Below are 18484 nucleotides of genomic sequence, written 5' to 3' on the forward strand. Positions count from 1 at the left end.
ATGACAAAAAATAGTTTGAAAGTTTGTCTTATCTTATTGCTCAAAGAGAAAATCCTTTATTATGTACCGCAGGACAAAGGATTTGCAACTGTCTGTTATTTGAGAAATATGCTATTGCAGTAATTTATCTCACTGTATGGGTCTTGAAGATGCACGGTGGTATCTCAAATCAACTTCTAAAGAAAACTGCATGCCATTTTTGTGACATTGGAAACACTGATAAAAACTTACACAAAAGAAATTTGGTTTTTTGATAGTTATGAATCACATATGGTGCTGACAAATTGTTCAAGGGCTCTTTTCTGCTTCAGGGATTACTTTTGATAAAAGTTTTAGTCTGCTGATTTCTACTGAAATCTCTACAAACAGGTGACTAAAGTGGTCTATTCACTCCTTGAACATTCTTAGAAGTTCATAAAAGAAGTAAAGATGTCTTCTGATAGGATTCCAATCCCGAAATACATTAACATACATCTATCTTTCCTCACATTAACAAAGCTCTTGGTTTCAGTGTCAACGGGATCGCAAAGGGAGACAAAATTAGATGTCAATACCTGCAAGAATCTATATGTGCAACTACACCAAACTAAAACAACGATAGAAAATATAAAACCAAACAACTTGAAAAATGTCCTTACAAGAGCTGTTTTCTATAATTTTTTCTCCTAGTTAGAGGGAAATCTGCAGAGGTTCTGAAACACGTGAAAAGATTCCAAACCTTTACCCTGCACAGTCCAGCATAAATAGTAATGCCATTAATATGGAGGAAGAGACAGTACAGTGAGTATTGCTGCTTTGTGAAACTACATAAAACTCTGCAACGCAGCTCTATTCCTAGAATAAACTTTCACTGATCCTTATAGTTACCAGAGTTTCTATAGAAATATTTGCTTCCGAATCCAGGAAGAATGAACATTTAAATACAAAAGCAAACAAAAATACTTTACTAGCTGCTAGAGATTTTGTCAGAGGAAGTAAGTATCATTAATGCTTGCCATCTATCATTAATGCTTGCCATCTACTTAGTCTTTAGGTAATTAATTCTTACAGTCTACTGAAGTTAAAGTTGCAGCCTATGCACAGAAAACAAACACTAAAACTCAGCAAAGAACCTCAAAATTTACTTCAGTGAATTCAGGTTTCTGAATAACTAAGTAACAGAACAAAAACCTGTAAGAAAATACTATAGTGAAAAGGAAGATAAGTTTATAAGAGAGCAATATATATATTCTATTTCTTTCATACATATGTAACAATAAATACATAAAGTTTTACTACCTCTTTATACACACACAAACATACATACGTACATAACCACTAGAGAATACAAAGGAGGCCCTAGTCCTTAAAAGATTGTATATCTATCTACAAGCATAAACATAGTTGTCAGTGTGATTACTGTTTGCATGCATTGTGTTATTAAAAGAGTACAAAAGAGAAAGGATAGGAAAACATAATAGGAGAAAGATTGATTCTGAGGAGAAGAGAAACTTGGAACTCAATACAGCAGCAGTTCAAAATAATTTTGAAAGAACAAAATAAGCTGTATTTATTTAAATTATATAAATTGAGGACGAGATTGCAAAGCAGTAATGGGTGAGGATGAAATATTTTAAACTGAAAAATATATTTATTACCTGTTCAACTTTATCTTTAAATGCTGCACTTATCCCCCCAAAAATGTATTTCCTTGTGTGTAACAGTGTACTAAAGACATCGTGCTTTAAAAATAAATTTTAAAAGGGTAACATTATGAAAGAAATAGTTTTAGCAAGATCAAGTATTAGAGAGATTTACTAATCCAAGTAAGAAGCAGAAACTAAACATTGTTTTTTGAGAAAATACCACAGTATGCTTACTCTTTAGATTTACATGACAAATGCCAAATACTGGAGAGAAAAATCAAGCAATGCTCAGTAGGAAGACGTGATTCCTTGATAATTAAAATATTGTATTTTAAAATAGAAAGCATATATATCCTAAGTATTAAAACATTCAAATTTAACACCATCTTGAGAAACTATTTAAACATTGTTAGCTGTATCTCACTTCTCAGAAAGGAATCCATAATCCAGTTATGAAAAAAAAAAAGGCAAGTTACACTTATATTTTTTCTTGTGTAGATTGGACATGATTCAGTATAAATGCTATCTTACTCCTCCAGACTTCTACTTGCAGCAGCTATGCCCTAGCTATAACATTTAAAAAAAAAACCTATATAATTCAATTACAGTTTGCTGAAACTAATGTTTTTGCCTCAGCAAACACCCTTATAGAAGAAAAGCCTTTAAAAAAAATCACATGTTCTCAGAAACACTAAATATATCAGTAAAAGATGGAAACAGGCAATATGAAAAAGGGGTACTCGAAATTTTTGAAAAGAAAAATGCTACATATCCAGAGAGCTCTTCAGTACTCATAACCTTAAAGGTACTAGAAAAGGGTTGCAGTTCATCTCAGGTCCTTGTGCCAAGCAATTAATCTGAAAAGCTTTGTGCAATTACTGTATAGCTAGAAATAGGTACTTTTAAAGTTAGGCAAAATCCAGAACTACTAGGTAATGGAAATTCTACAGGACAACTATCAAGACAACTGTCATCTTCTACAGGGTACTTGACCGGAAACATTATGAGATAAATATATTCCCTGAGCAGTGCTAACCACACTCCTAATAATGACTGCTTGGGTACCCTTTTTTTCAGAAATCTCTTACACGATTTCTCAAGGCACAGCTGTACCAAGTGCTAAATTTGAACACTTCCTTTCAAACATTTTTCAAAGGTGGTTTCTTTTGGGGTTTATTTTTTTTGGGGGGGTGGCGGTGTTTATTTGCTTTTTTGTTTTTTTTTCCTGTGTTCTGTTAGTGGAAGCCTACAACTTCAAGCTTGTCTTGAAATCATTTTATGCACATACAGAGGAAAAACTGGTCTGACTATTTTTCTAAAGTGGAAGAAAAGCATTACAGACTTATATGTTTTACTACTGGTAAAACAAAAATTTTAAAGTAATTCTTAGTAAAAACACATTACCGCAAGACCAGACCCTTAAAACATCTAGTCCTTTTCACAGGCTGGTTTCATCAAATCTTTTCATCTTCAAACACAAAATCTCACTTTTGTGTTTCAGAATGCACAGCACTCCGCACCATTACAAACTTCATAAGTAATAATTTACTTAAAACAAATTCCCAGCATTAAGGATATCAATGAAACACAGAACTAGAGCATAAAATTGAGAAGACAGTTACACAATTCTTTGTGTGCTTGCTGCCCCAGCTCACTGCTATACATCTTCACATCAACCTAATTCATTTGACACACAGTCTCCCCACAGCTGAGAAAGCCCAGCTTCCTTACTAGTTCTTAGTAAAAGCTTAAATAAAAAACCCACTACGCTTAAGTAAAGTTAAGATTGTGACACAAATCAACAAAAGGCAGGAAATTCAAGGATAATACTGACAATCCACGCTTAATTCATGATTGCTTAACAAAAGGGCGAAATGCTATGAGGAACTAATGTTTAGCTTTAACTTCACTCTGTCTATGTTCTTGGGTGAACAGGTGTTTATCTCAAAGATTATACTAATTCAGTCTGTCAGTCTAGATAAATTCTAGCTATTATTTAGCATTTAACAATGTATTGGGTGTAAAGAAACTGTTAAACTAATTGTCAGCATCCTAGCATGTTATACTCTAACAAACATCACTGACTAAAAACACATTTTGAGAAAATTATGCTAGACAAACATAAAGACATAATAACAATTTCTTTCAGAAATAATCTTTTTTGTAAACAAAAAATACAAAGTTATTCATTTTCTAATGCAACATGAAATAGAGCAATTTTTTTCTTTTCTCACAAACTAACAACTCCTAGTATGTTCAATTCCTCTTTGAATCCTAATCTGTCTGGTTTTTGCACACTATAAAAAAATATTTGCTTGGTCAAAAAAAAGAGAAAGGAATGTAGCCTATGGCTACATTATTAGGATGTAGGCTTTTTTAATTAATCTTTTAGGCTTCAAAATAAAATTCAGTATTTTAGCATGCTTCAGAAATACTAATTAGATACAAACATGTCTGCCTGGTAGTTTTGCATGCTGTCTTATGCAGAAATCAGAAAAACAGAAGAATGAAATGAATAAAATCACAGAGATCACACATAGTCTTCTCTAGAGAATATGAAATTACCTCACACATATATACCTTATTGTATTATTGCAGCAATAATACCTTATTGTAATTAATTGTTATTAATAAAAGTCTTTGCTGTAATTATTTTCTTTATTTACTGCAATTATTTTTTTAATGTCTCAAATTATTACAAATTTTGTAGGAAATATTTTTTTCCAGTTGCGTTATTAAGCTATCATGATCTTGTCCCAGACATAAAGATTCTGCTAACTTTTGCAGCATCAAAAACCGCTGTTCAACTGCTTCACAGAGGGCTTTCAAAATCCTGCATCTGTACTTCATCAGAGTTAAAAACCTGGTCTCAAGATTTTAATTGTCAAAGCAAGGACAACTATGTGTTTCACCCTCAAGATGACCAAAGAAAAAAGTACAGTTGTCACAGAGCTTCACTTTTTGGTAGAGCCTGAACCACTGTGAATGTGGAGATGTAAGTCTTTGTAAGACCACGGGAGACACCTAGAAGGTCCTGCAAGAAGTCAGGCATGTGTTACTCAGCTGATTTCTTCTACTTGACCAAATACAGAGGTGCAGAGTACATAAGGGCTTGAAAAACCTCCAAGGAGGAAAATGGCTGCTCTTCTCCCTCTGAGAAGAGCAGCAGGTTCTTTGATAAGGCAGTTCAACAACAAACTGAGCTCACAGCACCATAAGGAGATGACATTTTTAACTTAACAGCACCACTAACAAATGTGGGAAAGTCTTCAACTGAAGTACCAGAAAATTAATGAAAAAGGAAGAAAGGAAAAGGGTTCCACTCTGCAACACTCTTGTTAACCTAATTAATATTAACTTCCTATCACATTTTTAATCTAGGGCAAAGTTTTGGCTTCCTTAGAAACCATAAATTATGCTTAAAATTCTACTTTGTTGTAGTTTGTTTTGCATTTTCAGCTCAGATATCAAAAGCAGAATTTACTTGTCAGGCTGACATGCTCAGGATATGCTGAAGATTACCGGGCTAATCAATTAGTCAATAATGTATCAGAAATCAGTTGGTATCATAGCCACTTTGCCGGATGTCTTACTGATCCTTAACAGCAAAAAGAGTAACATTTTTAAGTGAATTGTAAAAACTAGTACCAACTCTATCAATTGAAAATATTCTCAAAGTCCCAGCGGTGCTGAGTGACTGCAGAAACCAAAATACTAGGGACAGGTGAGCCATGGTACACAGAAGTCAACAGAACCTTATGTTGGACAAAGCTGATCAGCCAAATGCTACGTATATTCTCCACCCATTCATTCTGTGAAACACACTTTCTACTTCTCATCTAGCCATGGACACTTCCTTTCCTCTCTCCCTATTCTTTCACAAATAAGGGTTTCCCTATCCTCAGTTTTTTTGCTTCAGTTTCTCAGTTGTTTCCCTACTTTTGAGAGAAATCCCATTTTCCTCTCAGTAACTGCAGCAAACAAAGGGTGAAACCCATCTGAGAAATTACCGATCCTCAAGATGTGGATTCCATCACTCCCATGACAATTCTTTCTATATGGACTGCTGAAGGGACAACAGCAAGGCTGGTAGATCTCTAATACACAGACAGAATTGACAAGCCTCTCTCATGCTACAGCAGTGGCAAGAAGCCCCTTCATTATGCACAATGCAAACACCAGTGAATTGCAAAATTTGAAGAGGAAAACAAAAGAAGGAGTTTTTGGCCACTGGTAAGGTAATTTATCACTTTGACACAGTAATTCCTTAATAAAAGCTATAGAGCATAAAGTTTAAATATTAGTAATAATAAAAAAAAAGTGAATGAGAAACAAAATCTGAAAACCAGACGTGAACATCTCATATATACTGCTTGTAAATCCTAGTGAAATTTAGGTACGCAGGAGGGAGACAGACATTTGAGAATGTGGTCTTATTGCAGAAACAAGTGTCTTATTTTGAAGTCAATATCGTTCTTGAAAAAAACAAAATAAGATAAAACGAAGTAGCCTTTGCAAACACAAGCAAGTGCTAAAAAGTTTTCCTGTTCCAAATACAAAATCTGTCTCTCTCTCTATGGCCTATCAGACAGGATATCTAACTCCTCAGGTGCTCCTCTCTATATTTTATCATAACAGCATTTTTAAGGAATCATCAAGTTCATTTGAATTTTATGGCCTACAATAGGCAATCAATCCTCATTCTTACTTGCTTAGTTATGCTTTTACAGCATCTAGAAATACCTATTTTTGGATTTTCTCTCAAATGCTCTCCTGGTCTCCAGGATAATTCCAAAGGGACTCTACCCATACTGCCCAGTAACTGCCAATTCTATAAGGATATTTTGCAGCAAATACATACATTGACTTTCATACTTCTAATTACGTGTATTTTTAAGCATGTCAACCTCTTTTTGTACATTTCCTATTTTTATGAATAAAGGTTAGAAAATTTTTATCTCTACATTTCCGACACTTTCTATAAGAGTCCCTGCGACCTCCAGTTCAATATTAAAATATAATAATAAAAAATATAAAATATAATTAAAAAAAATATAGACATAGGTATATTACATACCATGGTCAGTGATCTTACAGGATACTAAATACAGTTCTTTCAGGTTCCGTCCTTCTCTGGCGATCACTTCCACACATCTGGAAGACACATAAAAATTACCATTAAAAGACAATACATAATTTTTAAATAGCAAGAGCACAATCCACAGGTGTAATGTACTGTATCTCAGTTTCTTTATATCGTAAATTGCTCCATACATTTTGCTGAAAATGCATATGGCTACATGTATGCACTGCAGAAAAATAGTATTTTAAACTGAACGACTTTATATGAATATTTCCATAAATCTATGAATAGTAAGTTGCTTGAAATGTATACAGACAAGTCTTTTTGAAAATTACAAAAATGTGAATTTCCATTTCTTAATTACTGTGTAACTTCTGAAAGTTTCTATAGCAAATTTTAAGCTTTAAGCCTTTTCTTCTAGGGAAGAACTATAAATGCACTGTAATGCACACAAAATGTAACAAAATATAATTTTAAATTCATGTTTGTATTTCTTCAGTGATTACTGCATGAGTCAGCATCCACCAGGTCCTGAAATGCTCTTGGTGTTCCAATACATTGCTAGAGAAGCTTGTATAGATGAGAAGACTGTGAGAAGCTCATTCATTTGCATTATCACAGCTGTGATGAATATGCAATGAAACACAGAGTTTACATTAATCTTGTTTGATTTCCTGTAAGCAAGACAATTATTACGAATTAATTAATGAAATGAAATATGAACTTATTATGTACTTGTGACCAAGTCTAATGCTGTGTTTCCAACCGCATTGTTTACAGCACATCACTCAAAAATCGTAGATTCATAACATATACTTTCAGTCCCAGTAATGTTGATCAGCTGTTCATTAGATCAACTAGCATGACTACTGCGCTATTTTCTACATAGAGACATTTTTAAAAGTGTATTTTACTGGATAAATTGTATAAATTTCTTCTGATCCAATATATTCAACTTTAATTTTCAGGTCAATTACCCAATCACCTACTCTGACTCTTAAATCAACCCTGGTACAGTACACAAAATTAAATTACTTGCCAACTTTTAAGAAAATAGGTATTGCTGAATTTGTCATACTTTGAAAAATACACCTACATCCTCAGGGACCTTTCCTTCCATTTACCACTACCAACAGATTATCTCCCAATCTGATTTAACTGTTCATGCTGTCAATATTAGGTTTTAGAAGCAGGCATCTAATTTTGACAGTTTACAATAAGAAATAACTGAACAACAGTCCTTCACATCTATTTGTCCCCTCTCTGCTTCCTTCTAAAATATACAATGAAAATTCACTAATAATAATAAAACAGCACACCTCTGACAGAGTACCTTAATAATACTTCCTGTAACACTATTATAAATTTTCAACCCTTGACAACTGCGAGAGCCTAATATTTAGCAACTTTCTGCAATGCTTGTAATTGGGAAAAGGTTGCCTTTCTTTACAAATACACAAAGAAAGGAAAGTAATATTTAGCATGGTAACTTCTGACATGGAAATAAAATAGGCTGAACCTCCAGATTCTACACTTGCTTAAACCCATAACTTCTCTGCTAAAAAACTTAGCAAGCATGACACTTTTCTCTTAGAAATTATACCAGGACTATGCTTTTAAATATAAAGTAACTCAGAACTATGTGTTTCATCAGGTTATTTTCCTAAAAAACAGACCAAAATTTAGAGCATTTAACACATGAAAAACTTCTGTTCCTGTAAGACATAATTTTGAAGAATATATTCATCTTTGTTAACTGGCTTACTGAAATAACTAGACCAAGAGGAATTTTTTTTTATTATTTATTCCAGAAAAATACTTAATAATGATATTTTATTGCTAATATTAGTAATATAAATAAACAGAAAATCATTATAATGTATTTTACTAGCAGTATTTTCATTAGACATTTCAGTAAATAAGATATAATTGAAAAGTCAATATTGAGGTTAAAAGAAGCTTTTATTAATTCTTATCACATAAATCATTTAGCAGAGTAATGATGCTATGAAACACTTTGGATAAAAATTCTAAACCTAGAAAAACATTTTGATTTTTTTTCTAATGGTTTTAAAAGTTTTCAAATTATTTTTGATAATTTTTATTTACTGAGAGACCATTAATTTAACAGAAGTTATATTGCAGTACTGCAGTCAGTATGTAAAAATACCACCACAAGACAGTCAAGATGACATAAAAGAATACCTAATTTTCACTACAAGCGCAGTTACACACCTTTTCAATCACTGGGGGTCAAACTTGTATTATCTGTGCAAATGCAAAAGTATTTGACTGTGTGGCCTTTATAATTGTATTCTTTAATCCTTCCAAGTAGAACCAGCTCTAAGGGTTAAAGTTTTTTTCAAGTGGCTTGAGTGACTCCAATCCTGTTCTCAGTGACATCCTCAAGTCTAAACGAAATACAGTTCACTTTCTCCTACTGGGAAAAAAAAACCTTCACAGTCTTCAGCTATCTTCATTAAACAGGGAAAAAAAAAAAAAGAAGAAGAAAAAGAAAAAAGGCAAAAAAGGGAGCTCTGACAGCCTCATTTCCTTTTGTTTCTTGAAAATATGAAAATCACCTAACATTTAAAACAAGGAGGTAATGACACATCTAGTTTGGGGAAAAAATACATAGCTGAAATACTGAATTTATAGAGGTTTTTGTGTGCTTTCTATACCTTGCATAAGTCAATCTAATTCCAGTTTTAATTTCTATTGTCCTTTCTAAAGATCATTCCCATGTGAATCAACTTTCAGAAACAGGAGAAACACTTCACATGGCCTCATCAGTCTCTACTTTGTAGAGGGTCACACAACACATAATTGCTATTAACAACTGACTTCTTCACAACATAAAGAAAAATAAGAGTAGTTGTGCATTTATTACTTTTACCTTTTAATCTTTGTTAAATACGACAGCAAAGAAAAAGGTTAAAAGAACAAAATTAAATTAACCTTTTCTAGAAAGAAAGGATTCTGTTGCAATAATCCATCAAAATGATGTCAGATTATTGTCATATCTATCATTGGAAGTATTTATATTTACAATGTTGCTGAATTAGACAACAAAGAAGCCTAACCTAAAACAAAAAAAAAAAAAAAATCAGCATTATGCTAGTAACTAAAAGAAACAAAGTTATTACTTAAAGCAGTGGCAAGTTAAGGAAGTGAGCAAATCAGAAAAATGAGTCCCATGAAAGTTGGGGACAAACATGGACGTTGTGGTAAAAGCTGTGTGCCAAGGCTAAAAGAATTTCTTGACTCAAGATTACCGAACTGGCTTTTATCAGCTGTACAAAATGTATTAAAATATAAACAATCTCCCAGAAAGAAAAGAGACTTTCACACTCAAAATAACTTATTACCAAAAATGAGACAAGGTTTCACTAGCCAAGGAATAAAGAAATAAAACTATAATTAGAACTTTGATAATATATATGTTGGGATCAGAGATGGCAAAAGTTAAAATTTTTTCACTTCTTACTTTGTAAATGAGTATCACTTAGAACCATGTAACACATTAAAGCATCATAAGAGACTACATGAAATATTTTAGGAAGAAACTGCTTATTCATTAAACATGTAAATATTATCTAACAAATGCTTATGCCAAGCTTTCCCTAGATCTACTCAATATTTTATGAATGGTGTTCTCTGATAGACTGATAGGCAACCCAGTTTTATTGCATTTGATTCTAAAAGCAAGGAAATAATATCATGCACTGTGAAATTTACTGTTGGGGGTGGACCAGAAGAGGCCTACAGAGCGTGGAGAGAGATGAAAAAGCGCTGCAAGGAAGGCTTAGAGGAAGAGATCTCTCTGGAAGATTTCTAGCAACTTCAGCTGTGCAGCACTGCCTGGGAACCAGCTCAACTACAAGGCCGCAGCACTGCAGCCTCAGCAAATTCCCCTGTCCGTGCACCCAGGACAATTCTTCCATTGTTCCCCTAGCTCTTCCTTCCCCCTAAGTAACCTGACATACCCCAGTGGCCTATCCCTCCTAGTCCCCATATCAGTAATTGATATTTGGATCATCAGGATTTGATGTTCCTAGCTGGGTTCCTACCCCTATTCCTGAACCTTCTGTGTTCCCCTGTATATAAGCTGTCTTCTTGTTTCAGTAAACGCCATTTTGTGGGTCACATCTCTCGTGTGTGTGTGTCCCGTCTCCCAGTGCAAAATGTGCCACTGGGTCTTGTAGCAGGTCCCCCACTAACCTGCTATAATTTACAATGCAATTGGAAACAAGGAAAAGGCAAAGAGCACAAACTGATTTCACATAAACAAGTCAATCAAACAATATTTAAGAAACCATGAATATAACTAAAAACATACCTACATACTCTTAATTTAAAATAGAAGTTTGTAAGATAACTAATCTTGCTGAGCAGTGTGACGTTGAACATACCAGTATATCAGCATCCCAAAATTCATTATGTTCAGAGAACAACAAAAACCTAAGACTGCCTCTTACTGTTGTAATTTCTAAAGATGTCTTTCTACTTGAAAAGCTAAAAAAAAATAAATCACAAAATGAAAATGATATAGGTATAATGTGCAAGTGTATATATATATATAATATATATATATATAAAAATAAAACTATCTGTGTTACAGAAATTATGGAAATTTGTCCACTAACATGTACTTGTGTGTACTGCTCTTCCCACCTGGTCTGTATACAAGAGCAGAAAAGTTATTAAAATGTACAAAGATTTAGAGGCATAGAGCTTCTCCGATAAGTCTCTTCAAAAGTAACAGAACTGTATGACTGAAACATAGATATGTCCACTGATTAACTTCAAATTTAGGCCCATCCTCTTGATAATTTCCCACAAATAAATTTAAACAATGATTTGTCATAGTCAAGGTGTATGACTTTCCCCAATGTACAGCAAAATGTAAAGCTAAAAGTTAAACTCCAGCAAACTGGGAAAAAAATGAGTATTTCAAAATCCTTTAATTTTCTTCTCTTAGCCAACAGAAACCTATGTTCTTTGACTCAAATGAAGTAAACTGCAAACTTTGACGTGTAAGAAAAGATAATAAAGATCCTCACGTTACAGAAAACCATTTTATTATACATATATATGTACACAGAGCTTTTATGTTTTGGGTCTACATCTAAAAACACTGGAAAATTCTACCTGTGGCAACTGAAAGGACCTAATGAGAAAATATGAGTACAGTATTTGTGGTGTAAGTGGTCCTGGGAGACCTTGTTACAGTCTGAGATGCTCTTCAGCCCTGAGCAAAGCTAACAGGAGTTGCCATATAATGTTGATGAGTTTACAATTTGAGGGAGAGTTTCCCTCACCACAGAGGTGTAAAAAATGCAAAACACTAACATACTACCTAAGATTCAAAATGAACATCAGACTGTTTACATGTCTGCTTTGCATTTGACAGCCAAGCATTTGTCTTTTAAGCAGTAAAATGAGTACACCTTACTATCCTTACAAAACATAACCAAGAGCACTACGGGGAAGCCAGAGAGAGCTTGGGAAGAATAGAAATAGTAAAATATGCCTTAGAAATTAGAAACCTTGCACAAAGAAATATATAGTACTCCTCAAAAATTATAGTTTCAATGGTTAAATTCAGGCAGAAAACAGCAGCTGCACATAATACAGTCATTGGTTTGATGACTTAAATATTCCAGTGGAAGGCAATAATGCAACACTATAACCAAGTCTCTCCCATAACAAAACCAAACCTCTTACTGCAGAAGCATATACAGTCTTGAAAAATTCATGTATTCCAAGGCCTTCTGCACTCAGAAAAGGCTAACATAATGAAAATACTAACATTTTACAGAGAGATCTATAAAACCTCATAACAATAAATGATGAACTTCATATACTGATTGATACATATTCTTTGTTCAGGATTCTCTTTCACTGATCGTTTTATTTGCATTATGACCAATATATCTCTTTCAATATATTTATTTACTGTCACTTTATACTAATAAGAGGTATGATTTTTATTTGTCTTTCAGTTAGCCTAGAACACAGTTTTTACTGCCATTTTAACATTAGAATCACATTCAAAATATGTATTTTAAAATAGTCTTTAATTTCAACACCAAGAATTGCATCTATAAGAAACAATATTAATCACAGAGCTAGCAAAACAGGATAAGACTTTTAAGCAAAAAAACAAACAGAATTTGAAGAGTACTTTTTGTCTGGAGCCAATATGCAAAGTGTCACTAGTTATACAAGTTAGCAGCAATTATCTTAAAGCAGTCATTAAGTTGTGATTAGCAGGGAGGTATTCTTAAGAAAATCGATGTAATTTAAAATTAGGTTTGCCAAACAGTTTTGCCACTTACAGCATAGGAAAACAGATTAGCTTTTTTTTCATGTTGGAACTCACAAATAACAGAGGTGAGGGCAGACAAGTCCCACAGTGTCCGCTTGCGCTCTGAGCTAGTCAGGTGCATGCAAGCTCCAGTCAGAGAGCTGCACAGATAAATGAATCAGCTCTGTGCTTAAGCTATTATGCCCTGTCTTTCAGCAACAAATATCTATTTTCAAATATTTATTAGTAGTCTTATCTAAAATTAAATGCCTCCTGTTACCCTGACTGCATATAAATCCAGCAAGCAATTAAGCCAAGAAAGGAGAGATTTAGCAAATTGTTTAATTCCGCTATCTGACTTTTACATGTAGTAGTATTCCAGGTGGCCTTTGGTCCCTTTCTGGCTTGGAGGAACTGGGTACCATAAAGGATTTAACAGAAATAAACAGCTAGGAAAAATAATCTTATTCTAAACCCCTCATAAATCTGATTTTCTACAGCTGATTATGCTAAAGTCTGGAAGATAATTAAATGGTATCTCTTTATTTTTTAAGAACTCTGTAGTATTTTGGAATTCACATTTGAGATGAAAAGATCTATCTGATACAGCACTTCAAATACAGCTTCCTACATCCATTGTGGCAACCTGTCTACTGTCATAAGCAAAACAAAGGAACTGTTAACTACCAGCAAGACAATGCGTATTTCTTAGCAAGCATTGTTTTGTACTACAAAACCAAACAGTGGCTTCCTTCCTGAACTGCTTTTCTATTACAATACTGGCAAAACATTTGCATTCCTGGTATGATACTGTTGAATTACTCTGCTATGAGCGGCCAATGGCTCTGAGTCCCAAAGGACATCCGTGACAAGTGGTGTCCCTCAGGGGTCCATATTGCAACCAGTGTTACTTACTATCTTCATTAATGACACAGATGAAGGGAGTGAGTGCAGCTTCAGCAAATTTGCAGATGACACCAAACTGAGCGGTGCTGCTGACAGACTTAAAGGAAAGAATGTCCTCCAGAGGGACCCAGAAGAGCTCTAGAAGTGGGCTCATGTGAATCTCATGAGTCTTACCAAGATCAAGTGCAAGAAGCTGCACCTGGACTGGGGCAACCCCAGTATCAACACAGGCTGGGGGATGAAAAACCAAGAGCAGCCCTGCTGAGAAGGACTTGGGAGAGCTGATGGGTGAGAGTCTGGACATGAGCCATTAATGTGCACTCAGCCCAGAAAGCCAAGCGTGTCCTGGGCTGCATCCAAAGCAGTGTGGGCAGCAGGTGATGGAGGGAATTCTGCCCCTCTACTCCGCTCTGGTGAGATTCCACCTGCAGTGATGCATCCAACTCTGGGGTCTCCAGCACAGGAAGAACATGGACCTGTTGGAGTGAGTCCAGAGGAGGTCACCAAGGTGGTTAGAGTGATGCAGCACCTCTCCTATGAGGAAAGGCTGAGAGAACTGGGATTGTTCAGCTTGGAGAAGAGAAGGCTTTGGGGTTACCTAATTGCAGTGTTCTGGTTCCTGAGGGAAACCCACAAGAAAAATGGACTTTTCCCAAAGACATACAGGACAGGTCAAGTGGGAATGGCTCCAAACTGAGAGTAAGTTAAGATTACATATCAGAAATAAAGTCTTTACTGCGAGGGTGGTGCGGTACTGGAACAAGCTGTCCAGGGAAGCTGCGGCTGCTCCATTTCTAGAAGTGCTCAAGACCAGGCTGAATGGGGCTTTAAGCCATCTGGTCTAGTGGAAGTTGTCCCTGCCCATGGCAGGTGGTTGGAACTAGATATCTTTAAGGTGCCTTCCAACACAAGCCATTTAATGATTCTATGATTAGAGTACTGGTGTAGAAAAAGAATTGCTTACATACATGTTGCTTCTTCACACAGTTAATGTCATGATGTCACACTTCCTAAGACAAGTGTAGAGGTAACTATCATAATGCTGCCTACATGCAAATGCAAAAATGTACAAATTTAGAAAATGATTTCTGCACAGTAGCTACAGATAAGATCAGGAATTTGCAAATTGTAAGTTCAATTTCTATGCACATAAGCAAATCCTTGAGAATTCAAACAAGATATTTGAGGTCCCACTGTCTCAGCAGTGTACAGAGAACGTGGGGTGACATTCAGAGGTTGAATGTGTGTTCTGAAGGGTTGAAGCTTCTGTAGTTGAAATGATTTAGTAACTGATGCTGCACGTGGAAAGGAGCTGACACAGATTATCACACATGCTGCAAATTCAGAGAAGTGTAAAGGAGAAGGGACCTTCAGGACAAGAAAAGCTTCAAGTATTGCTATAACTCTCTCTCAGTACAAAACCAAACAAAGGTGACCACCAGCTCAGTTGCACCATTTTGTGTGTGGGAAGAGACTGCGCTTTCAGCAGGGGGGTAGCCTTAATTCTTCCTCATCTTTTAGAGATTATATTTACATGCTTCAGGCCCCAAGATGTTCCTGAAGTTACAGTGACCTCGGTTTGGACTGACTTTTTTTTAAGTAGTCTTGTGCTATTCCATTAGGATTTAGTATATGAAGTAAGTATAAAGTATATGAAGTAAGATAAAAAGAGACCTCTTTTTTCAAAGAAAAAGCTTCCAAGATTAAGAGCAAAAGTAAGAAATGGGAACTGTACTGCTGTGCTATAACTTCCCACAACTATTCTTTAGAGTGTCCTTTTGGAATGCTTGGATAAACTTCCATAAAAATGAAAAAAAAATTCACCTGATATTTTGAAAATAAAATACCATATTTATACAGCTCTGTACTTCTTGATCTAAACAAGGACTGCACACATATGAAAGAATATTTCATCACATTCACTACTTAATTTTCATACCACAGGGGCTGACATACACTTCACTGAGCTTGGCACATAAATAGCTAATCTTCTCTATTGAGACTTACTCTTTCAATCCCTTTTGCATCTCTTACTTCTTTTCTAATCCAGAAAAAAAAAAATGCTAACCTCTACCAGCTATTCATTTAAAGACTATCCTTCCTTGAAATGACACTGCACATCACGGTCAATGGGTCATGTGGACTTCATCAAGGGTGCCTCCTGCTAACTTTAAAAAACCAGCAAAACTTCTGCCTCATTTTCTCCTTTCCAAAATAGAAACATATTGTATAAACCCATTTTTATACTGAATTGTAAATAGACAGTGAGTAGATAGTGGTAAAGGCTCAGTTCTGTGAAAACATAAAATCCTGATAAAAGTTTCAATAAATATTCTCAATCCCATTCACAGGAACAACAGTATTGCTAAGAGTTATGATCTAAATTTAGACAAGATGAACAAGGTTTACATGGAGAGGTAATTTCTTCCATTAGACAGAAAAAGAAGTGAAGTCTTTTATAGGATATGAGGAAGCTTTCTGCAAAACAGTCCTATCATCATATCTGATATTTCTCCTCTACTGCTGAAGGACATTCAAGCTGGTAGAAAATTTCTGCTTATATGAAATGATGATGGAGCAGAAGAAGAGCCAAGATAATCAAAGAGGAAAGAAATAAAATCCAGTACTCACCATAATTCATGTATCTTCAGAATTGATTTGGGGTCCAATTCTCTTTAAAAATTAGAGCAAGTTGGTAGATCTGTTACATTAATTTAATTCTGCTGAAGTTAGCAAAACTGATGAAAGAAAAATCAAGCTCAATGCATTTTTGGACAAATGTTACAGAGAAGAGAGATTAAAGAATGTGAGCAATAGCTGAATGCTGCAGTTCTCAGGTCTCACCCAAAGGGCAGCATCGCAGCAAAGCTTGTATGTGAAGTTTTCTATACTTCATACTTCACACATAATATCTTACCAGACATTTTTTTGGTATACAAATTTTAGCTTAGAAAAAAAAACCCTCCATGTTTACTAAAATCTTAAAAGGCCTTGATTTGCCAAGAAGAACATTTCTAAATCTTGGTAAGAATGCCAAGGTTCTTAGAAAATTTACTTTAAACTAGAGAGAATGCACTGAGACAGAAATTACTCTAAAAAAACCCAACAACAACAACAACAAAAAAAAAAAAAAAAAAAAAAAAAAAAAAAAAAAAAAAAAAAAAAAAAAAAAAAAAAAAAAAAAAAAAAAAAAAACCACCAAAAAAACCCCCAAAACCAAAATAAGCCACTTAAAGGTAAGTTTCAGAAGGTTTCATAAAATGCTAATGATTTCCTTTCCATAAGGCTGGCTGGCTGGCACTTCTATTACTGGTACACTGCTTGAAGAATGCAACAGAAAAAAGCTTGATGATACTGTCTATGCTTTGTATGAAGAAAAATTGCCTCCTTTTAACTCAGACAAGATACTAGCAAATATATTTATCAGAAGCTGAAAGAGCATTGCTTCTTTCTGTGTGTCATGATCTTAGTAGATTGCCAATTATATTCTCTAAATGCAGATTTTAATACCATCTAATAATGTATGAACTTCACCTAATATTATTCAATTCTGAAAGTACTTAACAGGGTAACTTTTCATGTAATCTTACCGGAAAATAATCTGCCTAGACAGAATACTAGGATATACTGTACCCTTTCAAACTGTAGTGAGAAAACATGACAGTTCTCAGTAGCTGGAAATTTCCTAACTGAGCAACTACACATTCAGTTATAAATGAAGAAACTTTTTTCACTCTCTCCAGTCTCAAGGTCCCCTGAGTCTTGTTTAGAGGGTTCTGATTTTGTCAGGCCTTCAGAGTGCTGGTAATTACTATATTTGTTGTATCAGCATTGGTTTTAGTTTTGTAAAAGAAACATTAACTTAGTGATACCTGCCTGCACTTGCATCTGCAGAGATTACTGTTTCCTTGGCTAACCAAAAAGCTACCTAGTTGTTAAAAACTAATCAATTTCCACCCAAAACAACATAAAAAAATTAAGAACAAGTTTCTTAATTTTATTAGTTCAATATCTTTTTCTCCTTAATTTTTCAAGGCATTTAACAAACCCAATGGTTCGTATAATCAAGCTGAGTTCCTCAGTTCATTGATGTGAATATCCTAAATCTTTACGGTCTAAGTTTAGATTATGACAAGCCTCAGCTAACTTTGCACTGAAAGAGAACAGAAATAGTCATCTGATGCCTTAATGGCATTTCAGCAATGACACTGACTATCATGTTCTGCTGCAGGACAACCAGAAACAGCATTGAATCATTTCTTAAACTGAATCACCGGGACCCACAAGGGTGTAACTGTCTAAGCCATTGGAAATTATGTAGTTAATGAAAATCTACCTACTAAAAAAGCCAGGAAATTTTCATGTGTTGTATTTTTGCCTCTCTGGAGAGCAGAGGCAAGAATTCTGTGATGTATTCATTAATCACTAAACTAACATTCCATAGATTTTTTAGCAAACTGTTATTATTAAAATATTAAAAAATCTATGAAATCACCTAACTGCAGATCTATCTTTTCCTGTTTTCCTGCAGTAATGTTATATTGCATTACAGTAATAAAC

General features: G+C 34.6%; 1 protein-coding gene across 1 annotated transcript in view; it reads right to left on the reverse strand.

Annotated features, from left to right (window-relative positions):
* The window catches only part of FBXL17 (F-box and leucine rich repeat protein 17), a 279442-nt gene that overhangs the window by 86186 nt on the left and 174772 nt on the right, over positions 1–18484 (reverse strand). The window contains exon 7 of the mRNA XM_027880835.1: positions 6703–6779. Within this exon, the coding sequence (XP_027736636.1) occupies positions 6703–6779 (77 nt within the window). The remainder of the gene's footprint in view (positions 1–6702; positions 6780–18484) is intronic.

This window comes from Empidonax traillii, unplaced genomic scaffold (genome assembly GCF_003031625.1).
Source record: "Empidonax traillii isolate 1590-97213 ecotype Southwest subspecies unplaced genomic scaffold, ASM303162v1 scaffold75:size1520028, whole genome shotgun sequence".
In the NCBI taxonomy this organism is placed as follows: domain Eukaryota; kingdom Metazoa; phylum Chordata; class Aves; order Passeriformes; family Tyrannidae; genus Empidonax; species Empidonax traillii.